The sequence below is a fragment of the Pteronotus mesoamericanus genome, unplaced genomic scaffold (assembly GCF_021234165.1).
Source record: "Pteronotus mesoamericanus isolate MK-2021 breed Mesoamerican mustached bat unplaced genomic scaffold, CSHL_Meso_final scaffold_118, whole genome shotgun sequence".
Lineage (NCBI taxonomy): Eukaryota > Metazoa > Chordata > Mammalia > Chiroptera > Mormoopidae > Pteronotus > Pteronotus mesoamericanus.
In genome coordinates this window covers 13198583-13225176 of record NW_026555301.1, presented here as the reverse complement: position 1 = coordinate 13225176, position 26594 = coordinate 13198583, and the positions used below count along the sequence as shown (strand labels likewise).

The 26594-nt window shown below is 37.7% G+C and overlaps 1 protein-coding gene across 2 annotated transcripts in view; it reads left to right on the top strand.

The window, feature by feature from the left end:
• Window positions 1-26594, top strand: part of PTPRM (protein tyrosine phosphatase receptor type M) — an 820882-nt gene that overhangs the window by 180327 nt on the left and 613961 nt on the right. For both annotated transcript variants that reach the window (XM_054587385.1, XM_054587386.1), the window contains exon 2: window positions 25671-25793. In XM_054587385.1, the coding sequence (XP_054443360.1) occupies window positions 25671-25793 (123 nt within the window). The remainder of the gene's footprint in view (window positions 1-25670; window positions 25794-26594) is intronic.

Below are 26594 nucleotides of genomic sequence, written 5' to 3'. Positions count from 1 at the left end.
GTCTTGGTTTGCAGTTTGGCCTTGCCTGGATGCCTCCAAGCCCAGCACAAGTAGCAACCACCTGCAGATTGCTTAATGGCTTATGTTGTGTGACCCTGGAAAGAACACAGTCAGTGTCTGACTTTGGATGTGTCAATAGCAATCAAGGCTCAAGTACAGAGGAGGGTGTACACAGTGCACATGGTGAGTGCACCTTGAGTAGCCATCTTGGGTAATAGGGGAGGCTGTGCCATAGGACCCTACAGGACAGCTACTACATTAGGTCACTCTACCAAGCCTAGGGGATGTAGCAGCTCTACACAATACATAGAAATAAACACAGGGAGGGAGGCTGCCAAAATGAGGAAGCATGGCCCAAATGAAAGAACAGAACAAAACTTCAAAAGAAGAACTAAACAAAATAGAGACAAGCAATCTAATAGATGCAGAGTTCAAAACACTGGTTATAAGGATGCTCAGTGAATTTAGTGAGAACTTCAAAGCATAAAGAAAATACAGCTAGAAACAAAGGATACACTAATTGAAATAAAAGTGTACAGGGAATCAATAGTAGATAGATAAAGCTGAAAATGAAATCAGCAATTTGGATTATAAGGAAGAAAAAACAACCAATCAGAACAGTGAGAAGAAAAAAGAATCCAAAAAAATAAGGATATTGTAAGGAATCTCTGGGCCAACTTCAAACATACCAACATTTACATCATTGGGGTGCCAGAAAGAGAAGAGAGAAAGCAAGAAATTGGAAACCAATTTGAAAAAATAATGACAGAAAACTTCCCTAACTTGATGAAGGAAATACTTACAAGTCCAGAAAGTGCAGAGTCCCAAACAAGATGAACCCAGAGAGGCCCACACCAACACATGTGATGATTAAAATGCCAAAGGTTAAATACAAATAGAGAATCTTAAAAGCAGCAAGAGAAAAGCAGTTAGTTACCTACAAGGGAGCCCCCACAAGACTGTCAGCTGATTTCTCGAAAGAAACTTTGCAAGCTAGAAAAGATTGGCAAAAAATATTCAAAGTGATGAAAAGCAAGGACCTATAACCAAAATTATTTTACCCAGCAAAGCTATCATTTAGAATCAAAGGACAGATAGCTTCCCCAAAAAGAAAAAGCTAAAGGAGTTTATCACCACCAAGCCTGTATTATAGGAAATGTTAGAAGGTCTTTAAGAGGAAAAATATCTAAAATATGAAGAATAAAATGTCGATAAATACGTATCAATCAACAGTTGATTCTAAAAAACAAACAGAACAGAAACAGAATCATAGATATAAAGTTTTGATGGTTGCCAGACTGGTGGTGGGGTGGGGAGTGGGCAAAAAAGGTGAAGGGATTAGGAAGTACAAATTGGTAGTTAGAGAATAGTCATGAGGATGTAAAATGCAGCAATACAGCATAGGGAGTTGAGTAGCCAAAGAATATATATGCATGACCCATGGACATGGACAGGGTGTGGGGATTGCTTCAAGTAGTGGAGAGGGGGCAAATGGGGACAAACTGGGACGACTGTAAGAGCATAAACAAAATAAAATTCAAAAAAATAAAAATTCCATTTTTATCATATTCATGATATTTTGTTTTGACTCTGTTTGCTAATGTTTTTGGTGGAATCATACCATTTTCTATTAACTTCATTTATAATTCTATTTTCTTTTTGGCTATATGCCTGCTGTTTCATTTTGAGACCCATTATACTGCTGGATTTTTTACTTTAATAACCTTTTTTTCCCTTCTCTTTGGCCCACCTCCTCCTATTTCATTTGGGCATCACTAACATAACTTAATGTGTGTGCTATAAATCTACTCACTATGTCTTTCATGGTGCAGTATGCTTTTTTTATTTTTCAAAATTACAAGCTTGTATTTCAAATATATGAAAATGCCTTAGAACTTGTTGGATATATATAAGTTAACATTTTAAATCTTAACCAGGGCTTTGTAGTTGTGTTTTAGTTTTTCTATTTCTTCTTTATCCTTTTCATCATACTCTTTTTTTAGTTTTTGTGATCAATGAATGATTATTAAGTATCCTAATTTGTAAAAGCACTGTGTTGGATCTTGCATGGATTCTTTTAAAGAGACCCTCTGCAATCACCCCCTCCCCACTCACCACATTCTGTGTACATATTTCAGGCACAATTTTATAGAATACAACTTACCATTTCTAGGTGCTTGAATCTAAAACATGGACACATAGTCCAGGCAAATATTGAATGAGAGAGTATAAGTAGTAACTAATAGACATATCCTATTCAAATCCTATTTTTGCTTTGGACCCAAATTCAATCAGCTACTTAGCCATCCTTTACCATAGACTAGACTTTTGGCTCTCAAGATGTTACCTCCCTTTACTGTTTTATTTTCTTTAAGTGTTGAAATGTCAGGCTCCTTTCTACCTTGCCTGAAATAATTGCTAGGCAGTTGTGCCACTTGAAACTGAGGCAACAAGTTATTTAATTGGACTGGCCATTGCACTACCTTTGATAACAATTTCACAGCAGTGTCGCTTTACTCTCTCCACAGTCTGTTCTCTTGAGAAATAAGGCAGCAGGAGTGGATAGCACATGGTTCAGGGAATCTTAAGACAAGTGGGAGACAGAAGATCTCCTTCTCTCTGTGAAGGCCAAAGAAGGCCAAAGAGGTCTTCCTGGCAGCTGCAATGTGGATCTGTGACTACAAGTAGCCAGAGCTAGAAGCTTAATGCCGGAAATGTGAACTTTGAGGGAATAACCAGCGGGGTTGGAGATAATTCACTGTGTGGTGTTGGCAGAGGGCAGGGTGACATGCGCATCCAGTGTTCTTAAGCAGACTGCTCCTCTGCCTCACCCTGTCTGTGTCTGTCCTCTCTAGGTCACTGCCAGAGCACGGTTCTCTTGTCTACCACTTACTAGCTACCCTCCTGATGATGAATTGCTCTTCTGTGGAAATTTACCACCACAGACTCTGTGATATTTGGAGCCAGAAATCTAAAGATAATAATAATCAGACAAATCAAACAACTAGTAGCAGGGAAGGGAGAGAATTATCAGTGAAAAAAAGACTTACGAGAGATTGGCCTGGAACAAAAGACCAACCAGGAAGAGCCAAGGTATATCTACTAGATGTGAGAGTGGAAGGTTAGGGCCAGAAGTTAGAAGACATACAAAGAAGAGAACAAGCTTTGTTTTTCCTTTGAGGATTTGGATGTTGTGATCTGTGAAATCAGCATGGCTTTTTTCCTAGTGAGAAGGTGGACCAGAAGTGGGAAGAGGAAGAGGAAGAGGAAGAGGAAAACAGCAGCATGTCCTTTTAGAGTATAGTTAAGATAGTCTTCCTGCTACTGCTGTGAAGAGCATGTATGGCCCACACAGAGGAGTAATTGAAATGCTAAGTAGCTGATTGAATTTGGGTCCAAAGCAAAAATAGGATTTGAAGACAGTGCAAGAATTTTATTCTGTGCGGTGTGTGTCATTTGGTTTTTCAACCAACTCAAAATAAAATGTGATGAAAATAATCTGTCCCCATCTCCTTGTTTCTTTTCTTGAATATTGTTGGCCCAGTGTGTGACCAAGCCTTCTATATAGAAATCCTGCTTTCAAAAATAGATAGGATACAATTAATTATATTTGTGCTCTTCTACACATTTTTTAAAATTTTGCACTGGTTTCTTTCTTTTTTTAAGATTTATCTATTTATTTTCAGAGACGAGAAGGGAGGGAGAAAGAAAGGGAGAGAAACATTAATGTGTGGTTGCATCTCATGCGCCCCCTGCTGGGGACCTGGCCTGCCACCCAGCCATGTGCCCTACACTGGGAATCGAACCAGTGACTGTTTGCTTCACAGTCTGCACTGAGCCACACCAGCTAGGGCCGCACTGGTTTCTTATCAATTACTGCCACCCTCTGTGTGGGAAACTGAGGTAAGAGTTTAAAGAGTACTGAGTTTTAAACTCTGAGGCTGCTGCAGTCACATTCTGTTCAATGCAAACCTTGCTCTCCCTCTCAAATTTCACTTGGAGGATTTTGTTCATTTTGGATTCTTTGTAAGAGTTGTCTTCATTTCCTCTGTTCCTATCGGACCCCTGTATTTCCATATACTATTTGGCCAAACACCATTGTTTTCATCTTACTGGGTGGAACAGTAGATGCTGTTCCAGCTTAGATATTAATTTCCTTTCTAGTACAGTGGTTCTGATCTGAAGTGCATTAGCATTTCTTTTCAATTTTGAAAGGAAATTTGATCTCTCAGCACCCTGCCACAGTGTCTGTGTTTTCTTGATGATTCATTGTGGCTGCTTTCAGTGTAAGGTCAGGTTTCTGCTGCAAATAGAAAAGCAAACAAGCAGTTAATTCAGTGCATCCTCGTATTTTCCTGCAAATAGGCCTACCACAGTATTACCTCTCTAGCACTCTTGCTTACCATGCTTCGTTTGTAAAGGATTGATTTGTTCGGCAGCATTATTGGTAGTTGATTCTAGGAGTGAATTTTCTCTGGTATCTATTTGAGAAAATAAATCTCATTCACGCCTTTTTAAAATTAACTTATTTTTTTGTCATCAAATCTTTATTATTCTTTTCTACACAGTAGGGTTAATATGTTAATGCTGTTTGGGGATAAAATTCAAGTATGACATCTCACCTGCCCATATTAATAAAGATGCAGTTCACTTAAGTAGTAGAAATGGAAGTGGTACCCACAGAATACTCATCTTACTATAATTATGTATAACAATTATACTGTAAGGAAAACATGCTTTCTAGCGGTTAGGAAACCCACAAGTTCCACCTCTGCTGTCATCTGCCTCTGTACTGTAAGCAATTGTGACCAGTTTTATGGCTGTTCTCCTTGTCTGTAAGATGGAATAAAATTTTTGCCCTACTTTTTCACCAGACTGTTTTGGATGGCCGTATGGAATTATGAGTGTGGTAGTGTGGCAATCCCACTGTTGCCCAGGGTGGACTCCAGCCTGGCATTATACTGCTCTGTTTTGCCTTTGCATCCTGATCTCCAGCCCTCCTTTAGATCATTCCTAACTGCAGTGAACTTTGATTCTGTGCACATGTAGCAGCTTTCTCACAATGTGCACTCTCCCTTCTGTGTTTCTGGTCTCTGGAATCTCTGTATCTACCCCTTAAGCTTGACTTGAGTCCCCAGTCACACCTTTAAACTCCTCCCCTAGGAATTCTCCCTTGTTCCTTCTAATATGCAGTAGCCTCTTAGTTATCTCTGATGCTATATCACCTTGTCATCACAAGGCTGAATTATAATTGGTCACATATGTGTCCTATATTGCTAACTAGATTAAGATCCTATATTTTGGCATCTGTGATAATGCTACTCTTGAAAAGGCCTGGAATTATTGGATGCTGACTGGCATGCCTTTGATAAATCAGGCAGATGCCCCAGCCTCAGTTTTTTAACTTGCATGCTACTTTGGGTGATCTCTGTTTCTATGTACAAATGCAAATTGGGCATCATTCAGTCTTATTAGAAACAGTAAAAGAGTGATCATCCTGGGCAAGCAATGCTTCTGTAATAAAACCTGAGTTCTCACCATGTAGTTAGGAAGTCCAGTGTACCAACGCACACTGTCCAAAGGGAGAAGAGGAATAATCTCACTCATGTGAGAATTACGGGCATTCAGGGAAGACCTAATAACCCAGGAATAAAGAGGAGAGTGAGTACATTCTGTGAAAATGGGTCTTAATGGATGAGCGAGCCAGAATTTGCTGGGGAGTTGAGTGGGAAACGCATACAGTTAATGCAGGGAGGAGTCCAAGAGCCTGCTGTGCATTGGAGCCCAGAGTGGTTGTGATGTTTGGAACCCCATATGCAGAGCAGGTGAGAATGCAGGTGGAGATGCCCTCTGATCATGTGGAAGTGACCTTGGAGAGCATGTGGGTTCCTCAGGAGAGAAGGGAGTGGGTGCCAGAGAAGCATCTGTTTCAGAACTAGCTGATGCCATGAGAGGACAGGAATATGGCCATCGTGGAGGATCTTACCAGCCCAGCAGTAGGAACACCAGGAAGCAATCTAAAATTTAGAACCACAGCTCCATTTCCAACAATTCTGATTCCATATGTATAGAGTAGGGTTCATGACATGGTTTATACATGTTTTCAGCAATCATCTGGGTGATTCTGATGCAGGTGGTCAGTGAAGTTCCCTTTTAATAAATGCTGAATTGCCTCTAGGAGTTTTGTAAACCCAAGCAATTATAAAATGTGTATGCTATCCATTTGTCCTGGGGAGACAGATCATGGATACTCTATTCAGAGTCTCAAAAGGATCGTTAAATTCTCAAAAGTTTATAAATCACTGAGCTAGAAGAAAAGTATGTAAAACAGAATGAGAATTCTGTTTTTTTCTATTTATTTATTTATTTCTATTGCAGAAATACTGGAGAACAGTCATCTTTAAAATTCTTTTGGTGATGTAAGGAAAGTTGGTGTTTTCAGGAGCCCTACTGTAAACACATTAGAAAAGTGAAGTCTTGCCACTCAGTTTATAAATAAGGATGTATGTTTGTGTTAATATCTCAGGGTTTGAAGGAGATAGTTTAATTTCTGGTGGATCTAGAGATTTAACAATTTATCTACTGTAGTTTTCTTTTTAAACAAGTTTTTCCCCCCCCTGACCTAATTAAATCTTCTGATTTCCCCTGGGTTTCATTTTTTAATTTTGAAGTTGAATATAGAAATTCAATATAATGAGCATCTATATTGAGAATTATCAGTAATGGTGCCACATTTTCCTCTCCTGTGGTTAAGGCCATGTCTGCATTTCTGTGATAGACATTTTATGAAATTTATGGAGGAAAAGAACAATATTGATGCAACTTGGTTTTTATTCCCAGCTAAAGAACTTTCATGTAAGTCAAGTAAACTGCTGAAAAGTAGTGCCTGCTCCCTCTTTTTCCCTTCAACCCAGGGAAAAGTGGGCATATTTTTTATACTGGCCAAGTCAGTACCACAAATGGGATGTAGTAGTTCTGGAGGAGGGCGCTGATCAGAGATGTGTTTCCCAGCATGACTGAGGCGGAGCAACCCTCTGGGAACCCTGGCTTGTTCAGCAGTGGGGTTCGGCTCCCAGAGTTCCACATTTGTTTTTTGGCTTAAACATTACAGAATTAACCTGGTTTGTGAAGTTTCCTCTAGGCAAATTTCTGGTCCCAGGAAGTGTTACTATTTCTTAAGCCCAGTCAATATTACATTGATCCACAAGAGTTTATTCTCAATTTACAGATACTCAGCGCTAGGTTAGATACTGTTAAAAGTAAGTATCCAGTATGGCTCAGGGCCAACAATAAGCTCATGGAAGTACCATTCTTTAAGAAAGAGAGATCCAGGCCTTGTATAATCAAGTGTACAATTATACACTCAGATGATTAAAAGAACTTTATAGTAATACTTTGATTAATCCCTGTAACTGCAACTTGTTATAACAAGTCAGCCATGCCAGGGCAAAAAGCTTCACGAGAAGCACTGCTCTCCATTCTCCTGGCTTTATATTTAAAATATCTCAATGAATACTTTCTGACGCAAATAGGGCTCATACCTCGCATATTATGGAATCAATTGAATTTGGTATTTCCTTGTTTTGAACCTTTTTCCCATCAAACTTTCCTATGCCTGCTCTCCTTAAGTTATCTTTATAAAAATAAGAACTATCTCATATCTTGTTTTTCGCACCTGTGGATAGCTCACATGGGTCTGTACAGGATAGGTCTAAATAAATGTTTCAGAGTGGAAGTGGCCAGAGGACTGATTGTATGAATCCATATTAATATAGAGGTTTTCTTTGAGTTTTAAATTTTGATGCTTTTTGTTGTAGACTAAAAAACATAAACTGATTCAAATAATTGTTGATACTAGTAAGTAGGTGCTAAGGAGGGTGGTGAGTTTGAGAAGAGTTCTGAAATTACATTAGATGCTCTCAAAAGAGTCTTCTGGAAAATTTGAAGTGACATTGTATTGACTTAGGTCTGAATGCCCCAAATCAGCCCCAAATTACATAGGATTGAGAATAGTGGGTACCTGGTCTTGTGGTTTTGTGCTGTCTGCTCCTCCCAGGCCAGGAGTCTTTGTACCAATGTTCCTATCAATAGGGTTTCTTCTACTTCCTTATTACGTCTTCCTAAACCTTCTCTTTTCTCTTTAACATTGAGCTCAACCATCTTTTTTTGCTTGTTTTAACATTAATTTATTTGCTTTACATTATAATCAGCCTCCCATCAACCATGTATCTGATATGCTCAATACATTTTAACCTTTACTGCGTTTTTTATAAACAAGTACTGAATTTAAGAAGGAAAAAAATAACAATGTAGAATCTTAGAATGGAAATATTACCTTAGAGGACATCTGTACCTGAAGTTGTTAAATATTGTTAAATAATAACTTTTTGTGGTACCCTAAGGAACCCTAACATTTAAAGTAAATGAGAGTTGCCCAAGGAACCCCAACATTTAAAATAAATGAGGGTTGAATACTTCAGACTGCAATAGTGTTTTAGGAAAGCCTACAGGGGGGCTCACCTTTGCAATCTGTAGGTATCTGAGGGTCCTAGGGATCACTCTGAACATCTGAGTTTGAAAAACCAATGATCCAATTCATTCATGCTATTTTGTATAAATCAGGACACTGAAGACCAGAAAGAAAAAGGTGCCAACATTTACCTATTTACTAGATAGATAGGTGGTTGGTAGGTAGATAGGTGGGCAGTATAATATATTAATATTTAATATATGTCTATGTATCAATATACACATATACCAAGTCTTTAATCCTTATAATATTCTATAATATTCTAGAAGGTAGATAGTTTTATAGATAAATAGATGAGGAAAGCTTCTAAGTTGGGGCTCACCGTAGGTCTTTTGGGTGACAAATCTACATTCCTTCCTTCATATCTTCACAATTTCAGCTGACTGCCTTGCTCTGCACCACACACGGGGTAGGGCAGGACTGGGACGCAGGCCGTCTGCTTCCTGGCCCAGGGTTCCCTCAGACCACATATTCTCTGTAGTCAGTGACAATATAGTACCTTCTAAAAAACTGAGAAAACACTCAATTAGAAAAGGAAGGACACTCCAGCTGTATTGACCTTGAGAAGGGTTAATATTCTTAGCTCTCTATTTTTTAACAACTAATTGGTCATGTAAGATGATTGGAAGAAAAGTCAATTTATAATATTTTTTGTGCTATGTAAGTATTGCTCTTAGCTTGGAGAATTTTGCATGAAACCCAGCTTCCTAATTCAAAATATTGTAATAATAAATTATTCTTCCTCAAAGTTTACTTTATGACCTGAGAATTGAAGTTTGATATTGATAAGTATTCACTATTTTTATGTTTTATAAATTTGAAAGATATAATATGTAATCATTAACATTCTTTTCACATTTGGAACATAAAATCAAACATAAACAACTGAGAAATTAAAACACAGTTCTAGTATGTTACACAGAAAATCTGTATGCTTTTTGTTGACTTTCACTGAGATCTGCCAAATAACAGACCTATTATGCAGATTCTTAGAATAACAGGCCATGGATATCTTAGATTCTTGCCTCTAGTTGCTGATGCTCTGGGTTTTTGTTTGTTTTGTTTTTAATCTGGACCATATTTAGGGACAGATCTTCAGGATTTATTTTTCTTCTTGGCCCCTACATAATTTTTCATATTTCTTCTTTTTAATTTCTCCTTTTTACCCTCTGTGCCTCCTCTAAACCTCCCCCCCCTTTCTCCTCAGTGCCAGACATAGTGCCTGGCACTAAGTGAGAGGAAGGGAGGAAAGGAGATGCCTGTGATGAAACAGGCAAGATTTACTCTAGAATCAGAATTTCTTCTTCCCTTGGTGTAGTCAGAGGGGTTAATGAATAGAGTTCATTAGTCCTTTTTATTCCATGCTTTTTTCTAACAAAGATTAGTAAATGGTTGTCATTATTATCTTTGTTACAAAACACTTTACAGTAGGTATTTCATGAGCAGCAGCACCTTTCTAGGCTTGGGGATGGATAGGAGAAAGGAACATTGTCCAGGTTCCAGGAGTTCACAGTGCAGGAGAAAAGACAAACATGCCCACACTCACAGTGAGGTGTGAGGTGTGAGGTGATAAGGGCATCTAGAAGCCCTATGTATTTTGCAGTGATGGTACAAAGGAAGATTGACTTTTCCTGTGAAAAGGAATCAGCAACAGGTACACAGAAGAGGTGGCACGTGAGCTGGTGTTTGAATAGTGAACAGGAGTCGGCCAGCCAGACTCTGGGGTGAGGGTGCAGGGACGTGGTGATTGGGTGAATCTACAGATGGTGAAGAAGTACTGACATATACTAAAAGAGGGAAGTGATGCCAGGAAATTAAAGCAGTAGGCAGGGATCAAATCAGGGAAATTTCATGTCACATGATAATATTTGAACCTTATCCCATGGGCAATGAGGAGCTGAGGAATAGTCTTAAGTAGGGAGGAACTATTTTCAGCTGTGTGTTTTAGAAAATGTCAGTTTTCTGTTAGTGTGTAGGATATATCAGAGAGGGCAGACTAGAGTGAGGGAATATGTCAAGTTCAATGAGGACATGAGATGAAACTCAAACTGTGGTATGGTAGGAATAGGAAATCAACAGGAAAACCATTAAGGAAGTTGTTGGCAGGGGGAGTAAGGTGTTGAATGGAGAGGTGGTGAACTTCCAGGTTTTTAGCTTGAGCCTCTGGTTTGTGGTGCTGTCAACCAATTCAGGCAACATTGATAAAGAGATGCCTATTGTTTTCATTTCCTATGTCACATAGTATGCACCAGGCACAGTTGTGGCTCTATCTGAAGTTCATCATCTTGAAACAGTGAGTGCACTTTCACATTCAGCACCAAGTTCAGCCATTACCATCCATCTGGGAAATAGGCAACAAGAATTACAAAAGGGTCATGTCTTCTGTAGGACATTAATCCTCAGGTATTTGCTTTTGTTCAAAATTGCCACCTGAAAATCCTTTAGGGAACTACTGGGTTAAAGACCAGTGTACTATTTCTCAAAAATATTCATGTCTTTAAACTTGAGAAGCGTGCTGAACCCAATGAGATGTGCCCACTGAGAGAGGCATGAAGGAAGAAGGAACAGCAACTGACAGGTGGGAGTGGGAGGCTCCAGTTCGTCTCTGGGATTTCGCAGTTGCAGCTCATTGGGGCAATGGCTGTTAGGCTTCTGGACTAAATGAAAGACTTCCCTATCATATCCCTCCATTGTCATTGTTGAAACCATGTATATTAATTGTACTTCTAATATGATGTATGCTTATTCCCTTTTCATACAGTGAGCAAGACACACAATCTACGACTTGTCCAAGATAGAAGAGTTAGCTGAAAAATCTAGGACTTAATGTATCCAGGTCTCAGATTCCAATTAAGCAGAGTCAGCCTTACAAGTTATCTGAATAAGTAGTCCTGATGATAGGAAGTTTGAATGTTTTACCAAGAGGATATAGAAAATTGTATTTAATTTTCTTTATAATTTGATTCTATTGGTGAATGTGATGTGTAGAAAAATTGTTCATTGAGGGAAATGCATGTAGTTGAGTTTAGGTTAATCAGCATCCAATGAAAATAAACAATTGGCTGGTTATTATAAGCTGAATAGCATGTTGGTTCTATTGCATATTGGTTGGTTCAGGAGTTTATTTTGTCAAATAGCCCAGATATGGTTTTATGCTAATAAAATCATCAATAGGTGGATTTTTATAAATCATACCAAGCAGGCGGGTGTGCTATTGGGCATAAAATGAAATTTGTTTTTTTTAATTAATTTTTGGGTATCCTGGCTAACAACCAGGATCATTTTCTACCTAGGGTATCTCTTCTTGTTCAGTAGGTCCACTTGGATAAAAATTACAGTTTGGGAGTTTCTTAGCATGATATTACATCATGGAACACTTTGATCAAGCAATATTATTCTGGTGCCCTTATTCACCTGAGAGATATTTATGTCTAAAAAGAGTTATTTAGAGCAATGGCCCCCAACCTTTTTGACACCAGGGCCTGGCTTCATGGAAGACAGGTTTTCCATTGACCAGGGAGTTGGGGATGATTTTGGGAAGATTCAAACGCTTTACATTCAAACTCACCTTCTGCTGTGAGGCCAGGTTCCTAAGAGGCCTGGAACTGTACAGTCTGCAGCCTAAACGTTGAGGACCCCTAGTTTAGATCGGTGATCTTCAAATGCTTTTTCCACACCCTTTTAGGAGTATAATACAACCCCTTGATGTATGGAAAAAACATATGATCATCAATTCATATTTATTTTCTAGTTTGTCCTTATAAAGGTTGATTTTACATGTATCTGTAATAATCTGCATATGTAGAGTACTACATTATATAATTTATAAATAATTGAACATAGTATGGTCGTACATTTTTAAAAACCTGATTCTTTTTTAAAAATGTTTGAATTGCCAATCTAGAGTACTATTAAAAATAGGTCAGTGATTAGATTATTCTGGGAACTGTTTTAAAGCCACAGATTCCTGGGGCTTCTCCCAGAAGATTCTGGTTAAGTGGGTCGGTCTAGAACAGTAATTATCAAACATTAGTATGTATTTCAGAATCACCTGGAGGTCTGGGTTGTCAAAACTCAGATTGTTGAACTGCATCCCAGAGTTTCTTTTTTTTTTCTCTCTCTTTTTTTAAAATTTTATTTTAATTTGTTTTTTCAAATACATTTGTCTCTGCCTACCCCCCACCACTTTCCCTTGCCCCCTTCCTCCTTCCCTCCCTCAGCTCTTCCCCTTTGGTTTTGTCCATGAGTCCTTGCTATATGTTCCTTGACTTTCCCCTTCCCTTCCTTTTCCCCGCCCCGCCTCCCTCCTTCCCTCTTGTCTCTGTTGATTTCTTTTGCTTTCAGTGTTGCTGGTCTTATTTTCCTTGCATCTTTGTACTGTTGGTAGGTTCCGCTTATAGGTAAGATCATATGGAACTGGAGAGCATTATGCTAAGCGAAATAAGCCAGGGGGCGAAAGACAAATACCATAGCATCCCAGAGTTTCTGATTCAGTAGTTCAGGGATGAGACCCGAGAATTTGCATTTCTAGCATCTTCCCAGGTGATGCTGCTGGTTCACTTTGAGAGCCATTGGTCCATTGTGAAAGTCAGGACACAGGCCTCTTTCTGAGATCAGTTGATAAATACTAATCTAGATTTGATCATCTCCTCTCCTAGACAGTTCTTGCAGATATTCTGTCATTTTGTTTTCTGTTTTTACTCCTGTTGCTATGATCGAGGCAAATGGCCGTTTTTCACACTATAGTTTTCAATACTGGTGTGGAGGGTAAGAGCACGGGTGTTCCATTCAGACAGATTCCAATTTATAAGGCATAAATATGAGTGGTTTAAACCAATCCTGTAGCAACTATGAGGTACTTATTTGTATGTGGAAAACTGAGACAGCCAGGTCCCTAATGATTTTATTGTATCCATACACTATTTAGGAATAGAAGTAACACTATTATCCATTTTTAAAAAACAGAGATTTTATTTAAGTCAATAAAAATATGGTTATTTGTGACAATCAGGTCTTTTTTAAAATTAGGAGTCAATAGATTGATATAAAATGAAGTATACAGCAAGTATAAAAGCCACAGAAACTTTAAGAACAAGACAACTTGTTTCCTTTGAATTATATAAAATATACCTATTGGCAAATAGCACTTTTACAATAGTGCATACTATTAGCTATTTAAATGCACATGCAGTGTGTAAAAACTGCTTGCTAGATTAAATTACGTAGAAGAGCATTTCTGTAATCCTTAGTGTCTGATTCACTAACCATCACTGGGGTACTCAAAGCTTAAGAGGCATTATATACTTTCATTGTTCGGCAGGCAATTAAATGTAGATGTCACTGGAATTGATTTATGAGAAGAAAGTAGTGGCTTTGCTATATTGGTGCTGGTGTGTTGTTTTTTAAACTCTTAAAATAATTATGTATATTATAGCTCACTTTCTGTTTACCCTTTGAAATGTGTAGATTATTGCCTTTTATCTCACTGTTTTAAACGTGAAATAAATGGATAGGACCACCTGAGATTACATGTATTTTAGGAAAATGGAACATATAATAACATCAATTCTTTTGGGGGCTTCTTTAGCACCAGTTTTTGATCTGTCCTCTCAGTAGAGAGACACATTTAATACTTCATGCATTTGATAAAGGCTGTCTTAAATGGGGTCATTCTGTATTTAGAACAAATGAGAAATATGTTCCAGAAATCTCCTCAAGGAGTATTACAGTCTTTATAAAATAGCCTTAAATGGCCTATAATTATAACAAGAAGAACCACTGCTAGAGTAAGTCAGTTTAACCTGTTAAAGTCAGACTTCAAAATGTGTATGTATCTTATAAATAAGTTTGTGAAACTAACATTTGATTGTCCTCCATTGGCTTTTTAGAATCAGGAGCTTATTTGTAATGCATTTCATATAACAACATATAAAAAGTACATAAATAGTACATGTTGTTTACTTACTATATAAAGAGGGGTTAAAGGTGGTACTGTACAGGCTGGAAAAAGTATGAACTTTGGACCCATACTACACTGAATTCTGTGTGACTTTGGGCAAGATATTTGACCACTCCAAATGGCCATTTATAAAAACAGGGATGTATCAATCAAGGTCCAATTAGGAGACAGAAGCCACACAGTAATTTGAACAGGGAAAGTTTATTATAAAGAATAATTAATAGTGGATTAGAATAAAAGAAATTAGTTAATATGAAGTGACTTGGGCTCTAAAGAATAAAGGAGTAGCAGATGTGAGGAGCAGCTACTGCTCCAGGACAGAAATAGAGCTCAAAGGTGGAGATCCTTCTAGAGCTGAGATCCCAGGCATGACTGTGCCTCAGTGGGTGACACAGAAGTCACTGCGAGGACACACTGATACAGTATGGAAGAAATGTGTCCTCTAGGGTGGCTGGGAAGGCTGTTCGCGGAGGGTGTCTTTTTGGAGGTGCTACAGCATCCGCTGAGTGGGTGCTGGAGCTGCTCCCTGCTGGCTACCACACACCAGACAAGCAGGGCACTGGGAAGACCCCTGCATTGCGAGCCTTGTGCTGGAGAAGCCTCCAGTGCTGAGGAGCCTTTAAGGGAGACCTGAAAGCCCACTCGTTCCACCTGCAGTGCCTCTCCATAACTGTCTACTGTCAAAGCCTAACATCTTAAGGACTGGGACTGGAAAATTGGTTAGAGGGCCTGGATACATTTTTGCAGAGCAAGCAATGAAACGTGAATTTAGAGCGGAGGGAATATGTTGATAACTGGTGCAAAGAATATTGATTCTTGCCTTTAAGGTTTTTAAGATTAAATAATAATGTAAACATTTGTGTGGTTCTTGTTATGTAACACATTCTTTAAATCAGACATACTGGTTGTGAGTAATAAGTGAAATGATTACTATATATTGCCTTAATCAGAATCTGACTGGCACATGACAGATGTTCATGAAATGGTAGCTGTTAATGCCAGAGAACTTGTAGATCACAGGCTGCACTCTGACTTCCTTAGTAGGGCTCTCACAGAGTGTTGATTGATAACTTCAAGCTGAATAAATAGTCCCAGGTAATGGATCTAACCACAGATTAAATTAAAGACCACAGTTAACACTATTTGAAGGATTGTGAAGTCAGTTGAGTAGATCTAGACTCTCCTTTTATACACATCAATTGGACAGAAATGGAAAAAAATCAGTGTTGCTATGCCATTAGAGAGAAATTTGGTTTATAAAAAATACACACACACAGCTCCCCACACACACCCACACACCCCCCCGACCCCAGGTCAAGACAGTGGGTCATAACCAAAAGTTTTTAAAGTATTGCTCTAAATAGTGGTCTCTAATCTTGTCTATTTATTTTTCTTTATCTTTTCTCCATGCCTGGGACTTCAGTAGGATATAAAATTGTCATAAGAAAGATCTTAAAGGTTTTCTTTGGGGAAGTGTAAACTATCCTCTCCTTTATAGCTTCCATGTTAATTATGTCATACTATTCTTGAATCTACTGCATAATTCTCTGCTATTCTAAAGCAAGAAGAAAGATAAATTCTCTCCAATATGCAAATGACAATATTGTATTTTCATAAATCAAGAATGACCTTTATAGACAACTAGCCTTGCTATCTAATTATTGCCAGAAAAAAAGTTCAAATTTTCTGAAGCAAAAGCTATAATTTGTGGGGACTTCATTAATATTTAACTGGCTTATATTTTTCAATCATAAGAAAAAATTAACATGTTCAGTGATTTAGTCACATATGTAGCTGATGCATATTGGAATACACCAGGGCAGGGTTGGATGTTTTGTGAGGCTATATTAAAATTGTTTTCATTGTTAGATGGGTATTACATTAAACTTTGAACAACTTTTAGGCCAAATTATTGCAGCCAAATTCTGCATAAAATTTTGGGGAATTCATTACCCATTTTTCTAAAAAACATTCATTGGGGACCTATCATGTACCAATTCTAGGGAATACCAAGATGACTAAGATACAGTTATAATCAAAGTTGTTTTTGAGCAGAATTCCTACCCTGCCTATAGGCTTACATATACCTGTTCTTTTGAAATTCTTCAGTTTTCATGAAAAAATATCTGGCGTACCACCATTTCATCTGTTTTCAAAATCACATGACTCTATGCTTCAGTAATAGCACAGACTAGCTGCGTTTTTCGTTGGGGAGTAAATACACTAACTATAGCAGCCCACTAAGACTTTGTTGAGGGAAACAATATTCATAAATGCCATTTTGAGGGATATTAAAGTCTTAATCTTAGAATGCACTAAGCTCTCACAAAATGAAGTTTATTGAATCAAACTTAGATGGCATGCTATCATACCATGTTACTAAATAGACCCTAAAACATACTACTCTGTCTGGGTGGATGCTGTTGAGGGCTCTGTTCAGTAACTTATGCTGATTGCTTCTTACTAAGGTCCTGGGAAGATAATTCTCTCTGGATTAAGAGTAGTTATGTTTCTTTTCTTCCTCCCTCCCTCTGTCCCTCCTTTCCTTTCTTCCTTCCTATTCCTTACTCAAGGACATTTTTTCTTTCATTGCTTTCATAGAGAGAGAAAGGAAGAGAGAGAGACATCGATGTGAGAGAGAAACATCAATTGGCCTCCGCATGTGCCCCAACCAGGGATCATGCACACCTGGACTGGGGATCAACCCATAACCTAGATATGTGCCCTGACCTGAGTCGAAACCCCAACATTTTGGTTATGGGGTGATGCTCCAATGAACTGAGCTACACCAGCTAGGGCAGTTGTGTCTCTTGGACTTTCAGCTTGGAACATACTATCATATAGTTATTAAGAAGATGGGCTCTCAAAACAGGATGCCTGGGTTCAAATTTCTGCATGTTATCTTCTAGCTTTGAGACACTGTGTAAGCTGTGTACATCTGTGCCTTAGTTTTGTTTCTTTCTTTACTTTTTTTTCTTTTTTTTTGCTTCAAATAGTGTTTGTTAAATACTTGTGATTATTATCAAATAACCTTTTGATTCTAGGTTTTGTTCTTTTAAATGTATTAGTGCCCCTAGAACTCCTGACTCCTTTACCCGCCAAGAGTAAAACCCCAGGTCTTGTTATTCTAGCGAAATTTCTTGGGCTTAGGCCTGGTCCATCAAGACACTTTCCTAAATAAGAGGACCCTTAATCCCAAGAGGAAATAGGCATCTTTATTATAAGACATGCAGAATTGTTGTCATGTTTTGTTGCAAATGAGTTTCTCCCCTTCTTTTTTCTTTTCTTCTTTTAATCTGTCTTCATCATCTATTCTATTGTTTTTTTAATTGATTGAATTTATTGGGGTGATATTGGTTTGCAAAACCACATAGGTTTCAAGTGTATAACTCATTAAAACATCACATGCACACTACATTAGGTGCCCACTGCCCCAAGCAAAGTTGCTTTCCATCACCATTTTCCCACCTCCACCTACCCCATCCTCTTTCCCTCTGGCTATTACCACACTGTTGTCTGTGTGTATGCGTTATGTTATGTATATATGTTTTGGGGGTTTTTTGGGGGGGGCTAATACATTGACTTTCTTTTATCCATTCCCCCCTCCCTCCTCTCCTCTGAAAGCTGTCGGTCTGTTCCAAGTATTCATGCCTCTGTTTCTATTTTTTTCATCAGTTTATTTTGTTTGTTATTTTCCACGTATACGTGAGATCAGACGGTATTTGTCTTTCTCTGACTGGCTTATTTCGCTTAGCATAATAATCTCCAGTTCCATCCATGCTGTTGGAAAGGGTAAGATTTCCTTCTTTTTTTATTGCCAAGTTATTCCATTGTGTAAATTAAAACAGTTATTCCACTTTTTTTATCCACTCATCTACAATAGCCAACAAATTTTGGCTGTTGTAAATAATCCTGCAATGAACATAGGGGCGTATACATTCTTCTGAGTTAGTGTTTTAGCATTCTTAGGATATATTCCTAGAAGTGGGATTGCTGGGTCATAAGGCAGCCAACCTTTTTTAATTTTTTGAGTAAACTCCATACTATTTTCCACAGTGGCTGCACCAATCTACATTCCCACAACAGTTCATGAGGGTTCCGTTTTTTTCCACATCCTCACCATCACTTGTGGTTTATTGATTTATTGATGATAGCCATTTTGGCAGGTGGGAGGTGATATTTCATTGTGGTTTTAATTTGCATCTCTCTGATGAGTAGTAAGGTTAAGCATCTTTTCATATGTCTATTGGCCATCTGTGTGTTCTCTTTGGAAAAGTGTCTATTCAGGTCCTTTGCCCATTTCTTAACTGGATTGTTTGTCTTTTTGGTGTTGAGTTGTATAAGTTCTTCATATATTTTGGAGATTAATCCCTTATCAGGTATATCATTGGCAAATATGTTCTTCATTTAGTGGGTTATCTTTTCATTTTGTTGACAGTTTCCTTTGCTGTGCATAAGCTTCCTAGTTTAATGTAGTCCAATTTGTTTATTTTTTTCTTTTGTTTCCCTCGCTTGAAGGGATAAATCAGCAAAAATATTTCTACAAGAGATGTCTGAGATTTTACTGCCTAAAGTTTTACTGTCTATGTTTTCTCATAGGATTTTTTAAAAAATATTTAAAGATTTTATTTGTTTATTTTTAGAGAGGGGGAGGGAGGGAGAAGGAGAGAAACATCAACGTGTGGTTGTCTGTCATGTGCCCCCTACTGATGACCTGGCCCTCAACCCAGACATATGCCCTGACTTGGAATCAAACCAGCAACCCTTTGATTCACAGGCCGGCACTCAACCCACTGAGCCACACCAGCCAGGGCACTTGAAGGATTTTTATGGCTTTGCAAATTACATTTAAATCTTTTATCCGTTTTGAGTTTATTCTTGTGTATTGTGTATGTTGGAGGTTTAGTTTCATTTTTTTGCATGTATCTGTCCAATTTTTCCAACACCATTCATTGAGGAGACTGTTTTTACTCCATCATATGTGCCTGAGTTTCTGTATCTATAAAATGAAGATCATAGTATCTACCTTGCATAGTTGACATCAGGATTAAAAAAGTCCTCTGTAAATATTAGCCCTATTAATAGTTTTAACATTAATATTATTATCTTAGAGATACTTTGAATTATGCAATGAATCATATTTTTCTCTTTGTACTGGCTACCCCAAACTCAAAGTGAAATTTGTGGCTATCTTCCAGTAAATGAACCTGGTGACATTTTTTATTACTTGGTGGTTGTGGTTGAGTCCTCACTATGTTACTCATATAATGCCATTCTTATTTTTTTCTTTGCTCATCTTTCTTGCTTTTAACTTCAACATTTTTTGTTGTTGTTAATTTAATTTTTATGTCATTGAAAGCGGAGAACGTCCTGGAATAGGCCATGCAGTCATCATTCCTGTAAAGAACTCATCATTGTTGTCAACTACCTGAGTATTTGACATCCATTGACTCTTCCTTTTGCATAACAATTTAATATTCATTCAGCTAATGTAGTTGTGTAGTGTGTTGCATTCACATTTTGCTAAGGAAAAGCCTTTCTTTCTCAAGGTCTGATGGAGGCATGTGGGAACATACACATGTGTGAGTAAGTGAGTGAGTGTGTGTGTGTGTGTGTGTGTGTGTGTGTGAGAGAGAGAGAGAGATAGAGAGAGAGAGAGAGAGAGAATGAATGATGCAGCCACTGCCCCACCCATCTTTCATCATCCTTTCCCCACCTTGTATATGACTTGGTTTTGGCTTGATTTCCCTCCACAAAAGAACAATAATTTACTTTGATTTGATGGAGGAATACAGTCCAGCCATGAGCTGTTGGGCATCAGTCCAAGTAAGACAATTCAGTACAAACCTTGTCAAGCCTGCTGCTGACCAAATTCCTATATATGATGGCAAACTGTCTGTATTATTCTGAAAACCAGGGAGACTAACTTTTGGAAATGCTCATGCATTTCACTGAGCTTCAGCAGACTTTGCTTCTTTATCATATTCTTCACTGGCCCACAGCATTTATCGAAACCTAGCCAGCACTCTGTTCTTTGCTCCCACATGCTCCATAGAAGAGCCCACAGGAGTGTGCTTGCAGGAATGCTCAGAACTCTTTACCTTCTTATGAAATACACTTTGCAATTTCCAATTATATATTCTAACTATTTGCAATGAAATGAACTCATGAGAGTAATTTTTGCATGAGGTATATATGGTAAGAAGGATTTAAGAACTAATAATAACTGATATGATTGAATATGCCTGACACTGTTGCACTAACTTTGCATTTGCTGCGTAATTGAATGATTAAAAATACCACATGAGGCACATGTTATTTTCATTTTAAAGGTAGAGAAATCTGAGTTCAGAGTGCCAAGTGATTTGTCTGAAATCACAAACTTAGGAGTTAAAGGATGGGGACGTGCCAGACATTTGACCCTGGAACCCATTCATTTCTACCACTAAACACACAGAGCTGCCTTAAAAACAAAAAGTTTAATTTGCTCACTCTCAAATTGGTTATTCCAATTCTGGTGTTTTATACTTTAATATCATCTCATTTTAGCTTAGTAAACCACCTTTGCTATTTTAGGGTCTCTCATCTGTTGGATGAATGCCAGTAGATCTGAAAATTGTTATACAGGGGGATATATCTTATGGCAATAGGAAATTCATAGCCTATCCCATTTTCCAGTGGTTTGATAATCATATACGGGTCCAGGAAGAACAATATCATACTTTTTATGTTTCCTTTCAAGTGATAAAAATAGCTTTATGTAATTGGAAAATTATATCCTTGCACCAGCATTGCATTAGTCTTTGGAGTTGCTGTCAGCTGTGCATTCTCTTCCCTTTATATTTGATTATATCTGCAGTGCCAGCAGTTGCTTCATAAACCAGATCTTTAACCAGCCTTGAGTTGTTTTGTGGATGCCTATAGCTATTTATCACTGTTTAAGATTGCGCTACAGGACTTTTATCAATGTGCTATCTCTGTTTTCATTGGGGGAGCTTCTTCTCTGTCAAAATTCATGGTTATTTTTTTGAACATTATTTGTGCTACCTGGTGTTTAGACTTATTGCTACAGTACAGAAGCTATTTTCTACATCAAATTTAGGGTTTGCAACCAAGGGAAAATGATTTTCATACATGTTTATGTAGTCTTCTAACATTTCTTACCCAAAATTGGAAAGTTGTTAGTATTATGTGCTTTAAACAAATCCACTATGTTTCTTTGAACGTGTTAAAACTGAGTGAGAGGGAAGTATAAATTACCACTTGCTGTCAAGCTGAAATATTGAGTTGATGCTGTATTTCTGTAGTGTGTTTCTGTTCCCAGTGGATTGTTTAATTGACTAGTTCTGTTAAACGTGTTACAGAAGACAGTATCCAAGGCTGCTAATTTCACCATCATGCCTGGAGCTAAGAACTAAGAGAAAGTTAGAAAGCTGCAAGAGGCCTTTTAAAAAGATTTGAGGTCCCTTGACTGTGCCCTGTTTAACATTTTTTATCAGGGATTTGGAGGCAGATATAGAAAGCATGCTTATCAAATTGGCGGATAACCCAAGTCCTAGGTAGGATGGCTAATACCCAAATGACAAAATCAGGATCCCAAAAGCTCTCAGGAGGATGGATTCATGCACAGAAAACAAGGAAATGGGGTTTAGTGAAGATAAATGCATGTCCTGTGTTTGCATTGAGAAAGTCACTTACTGACACAGGAGAGGAGAAGTGGCTCAATGGCAGTGATAGGAATTTTAGGCTTGTATGGGATTTCAGGCTCCTAGAAGCTCAGAATGGACCAGCACTCTGTGAAGACTGCTGAAAGAACATGAGGTCCAGGGAAGTAGGTGAATTTAGTTCTGGGAGTCCTTCTTTTGGAAAAGTGCTGATAAACCTGGGAGTATTCAGAGAACACCTGCCCAGATGGTGAAAATATTCCCATCTTCTAGTAGGAAGAACTGAGGAAAGCAAAGCACATTTTGCCTGGAGAAGTGAAGACTTAGAACATGACAGCGCTTTTTAAATAATCAACTTTCCTGTGTAAGAGCTGAGTTGTGGGGTGTTTTTCTTTTTTTCCCCCCACCATTTCTTCAGAGGGTAGAGCTAAGATAAATGAGTAGACATTTCAAAGAGCAGAGTTTGGGCCTTTATTATAAAGGGGGATGATTCTACTTGGTAAGGATGTGTTATAAAATTCTGAGTGCCTCACCTGTTCATAAGCTGTCTGTTCATCTAGAAGGTGGTAGAATTGACATAAGCATTTGGACCAAATGACCTCTAACATCTGTTTTTACCTCTGAGGTTGTACATTTGCTCTTTTACTTATATTCATGCTACCAGGGCATACATTGCAGATACACTGTAATAATACTCATATTTTTTTGTGTTTTCTTTATCAAAACCCTAATTTTTATGATTGGCAAGTAATTATAATTAATATTTTCATCATTATAATTTATAGCATTACATAATGGATAGCAGAACTCTCATAATACACTGTAATTGATATGATCAGTTTAATCATTTATTTTTGAAATGTGAAGCATTGGAGGAAAGATTTGATACTATATAGTGATTCAAGGTAACAGCAGAAGAATCAGCTTTACCACAATCTAAATGGTAAGGAGTGAGGTAGAGACTCGAGAAAGCAGGCGGGGCACCCACGGGCAACAGCACCAGAAGGATATTGAAATGGCCAGTTGGATCCCCCTGAGAAGAGCGGGGTCTAAACCAAAGGTGGGGAAATCTAGCCTACAGCACCAGAGCCCAAAAAGTACACAGAAATCAGCCAGCTGCGAAAAGCAGCAGGGTTGCTCTCTGCCATAGACAGGTAGCTGTGACCAGAGGGAATGGGGAAAGATGACACAAAGAACTGTTTAAAGTGCCAAGGGATAAATTTTTATTTGCAGCCACTTACCCTTATCTCTGGCAAAGGTGGGGGCAGAGTGGGCTAGAGACACCTGAGGAGAGACTGGGAAGGAGGCTTTGGGGAGAGAACTGAGAGAGTAGCCAAAGCCAGAAGGGAGTGGCAAGAAATATTCCAAGTAATGAAAACCAAAGGCCTGCAACTGAGACTGCTGTACCCAGCAAGGCTCTCATTTAAAATGAAAGGCAAAATAAGGAATTTCCCAGACAAAAGAAGGCTGAAAGAATACACCTCCACCAAACCAGCACTGCAAAATACGCTAAAGGGACTGCTTTAAGATGAAGGAAAAAAGTCTATGAATACCTACTTCCTTTCAGAGTTGCCAATACTTGATATTACCAATATTTTTAATACATATTAGTCTGATTGTGACAATGATGTGTTCTTTTAATTGTTCTTTTATTATTTGTTGAAACTAAACCTGTTTTTGTATACTTCTTGCCTAATTCTATTATTTTTAAAAAGCTTTAAATGTTTATAGAATTTTTTCCTTAAAAAAACAAGAACAAAAACAAACCATTACCCTTTTTTAGATGTGTTGCAAATACTTTCCTATTCTATTACTTGCCCTTTAACTTTTTTATATGTATATTACTGTACAATCTTAAATGTTTAATATAGTCATATTGTCAGCATTTTACTTTATAGCTTCTGGGTTTGAATATTTCAGGGTAAGAAAAATATTAGTTTGTATTTTCTCCTAAAACTCCTTAGATTCTGCATATTGATTTTTATCTGACCTGAATATTTCTTGTACAATATGTGAAATAGGACTCTATATTTGTTTTATTTCAAGTAATAGTGGACCATGCACCTTATTTGTTGAATAAGCCTTATTTTACTCATTGGTTTGAAATATCAACTTAATCATATATTACATTGTTAGATAGATATATACGTTTGTCTCTAAAATGTTCATTATATTTCACTGATCTACTTGATTATTTCTGTGCTGGTGTTATGTTGATTTAATTGCTGAGACTTTATAATGGTTTTAAATTTTTTAATATTTTATAATTTGATATTTAAAAAAATAAAATCTGCATTTAAGAAAGAAAGAAAGAGAGAGAGAAAGAGAGAGAGAGAGAGAGATGGAACTCCTACCTTTTGCGACAACATGAATGGAACTGGAGAATATTAAGCTAAGTGAAATAAGCAGTTCATGAAAGACATACCATATGATCCCACCTATAAGTGGACTGTATTCAACAAAATAAACTAATGAACAAAATAAACCACAGACACGGAAACATGGAGCAGACTGAAAGTGACCAGAGGGAATGGGGAAAGATGACAATGATGGAAAGAAGGTCAAGGGACTAGACAAAGAACATGTATGAATGACCCATGGAGATGGACAGCAGAGTGGGAATTGATTGTGGGAGCAGGGGGTGTGGTGGGATGGGTGGAGGGGGGAAAGGGGTAAAAATTGAGACAACTGTAATAGAATAAACATGATTTATAAATTAAAAAAAGTAATAGGAGACATTTAAGGATGTAGGTTGGGACTCAAAGTCATCATTGTGCCCCAGGATGCCAAAGCAGCTGAATATATTTGTATATATTGTATTATGCTTTATTCTTAAAAAAAATTAAGTAGCCTTATTTCTAGCACCAAAATTTAACAGATATTTACCACATGTTTAATTTTTAATTTATTCCTGCTTTTAAAAAGTGTAGACTATAAGCAAATTTATAATCTCTTTTAATTTTGAGATCTCACGTATCTAAAGTATCAATGTAAAACCAGTTTCTAAGTTAGATTTAGAATAATCCTTAGAAAAATATTTTGCAACTTATGTCCATGGTTTCTATTGCATTTTGTTCCCCTTAAATTTTGCCAGTATTGTGGTGAAAACATTTCTAATTTAGTTTTTTTGGGACAAGTTCTAATGGGTTTTTCATTGAAAATACATTGAATATTTTGGGTTGTTCTATTAGAGTTTTGAACACAAAATCAATTATTTCAAATTCCTGTGAATCTGGAAAATATGTATCATAAATATGCTTAGGTCTTAATTTGAATTGGATTTTACAAATATTGGTTCTTTGGGGGGAACAATATAATATAGCAGCACTGTTAAGACATAGTTAATACTCAGCTAACTCTTAGCAAGGGTGCAGTAGGGTCAAGATCCACATTTCCAGAAGAAAGGTCAAATCAGATTTAGTTAGCATCAAGTAAGGTTATGGTTACCTGTAATCATCATAGCTTTTCCCAGAGGTCTGGTGTTATTTACATTGCTTTTCATTCTGTTACATTTTAGGAGGCTGCCTCTTTGATGAGCCATATAGCATGTGTGGATATAATCAAGCTGAAGATGATGACTTCAATTGGGAGCAGGTGAACACCTTGACCAAACCAACTTCTGATCCATGGATGCCATCAGGTTTGCATTTAGTTCTAAGGTTTTGTTGTTGTTGTTGTTGTTGTTGTTGTTGTTTTTAATCAAAGGTCACAAGAGTCTTAACTACAGTAAATATTCACTGAGGTATTGGTTGAATGGGTAAGAATGTTGATCTTTGAGTGTGGCAGTCAAGGGCCAACTAATGAAAATGCTACTACAATTAAGGGGACTGGTTACAAATAGTTCACCTTTGCCTCTCTTTCTTTAAAGTGTAATTAAAGTTTACTTCTTTTACCTTTGGATACACCTGATCTAGGTTAGTGGGTATTTCCCAAGTAATCCTTTCCTAAACAACAGATATGGGAAATAGATCGATGCCTCTTCTGGCAGGTGTGTCTAGTGAATGACACTCTAGCTGGGGAATTGAAATTACAAGATCTCAGTCAGAATTGGAGACCTTGGGAGGTAAATTAAACTGTCCTGAGGGGCTGTGCTCACCTGGCACCTGGGCGATCTGGGAGGATGCCAGTGATCTTGAAAGAATCCTGCAGATAAAATAGTGATACACACATGTGGATACTCTTACTCCTATGGTGCTTAGTAAATTTTCCGATGAACAAAAGACATTTGTTCCACTGAACACCAGCAAGAATTCTACCTTATATTCAGGAGGAAGAATAGGAGAATGATGATTAGTGAACTCTAATCACGTTGGAGCTTGATCATTTTAATGGACACCCTTTTCAGGCTGTGGTGTTGGACATTTTTAAAATTTTAGATTTGCAGATTCATTTTATAAGTGGGGTGAAGAATATGCCCCATTCTGGATTTAGACTGTAAAGC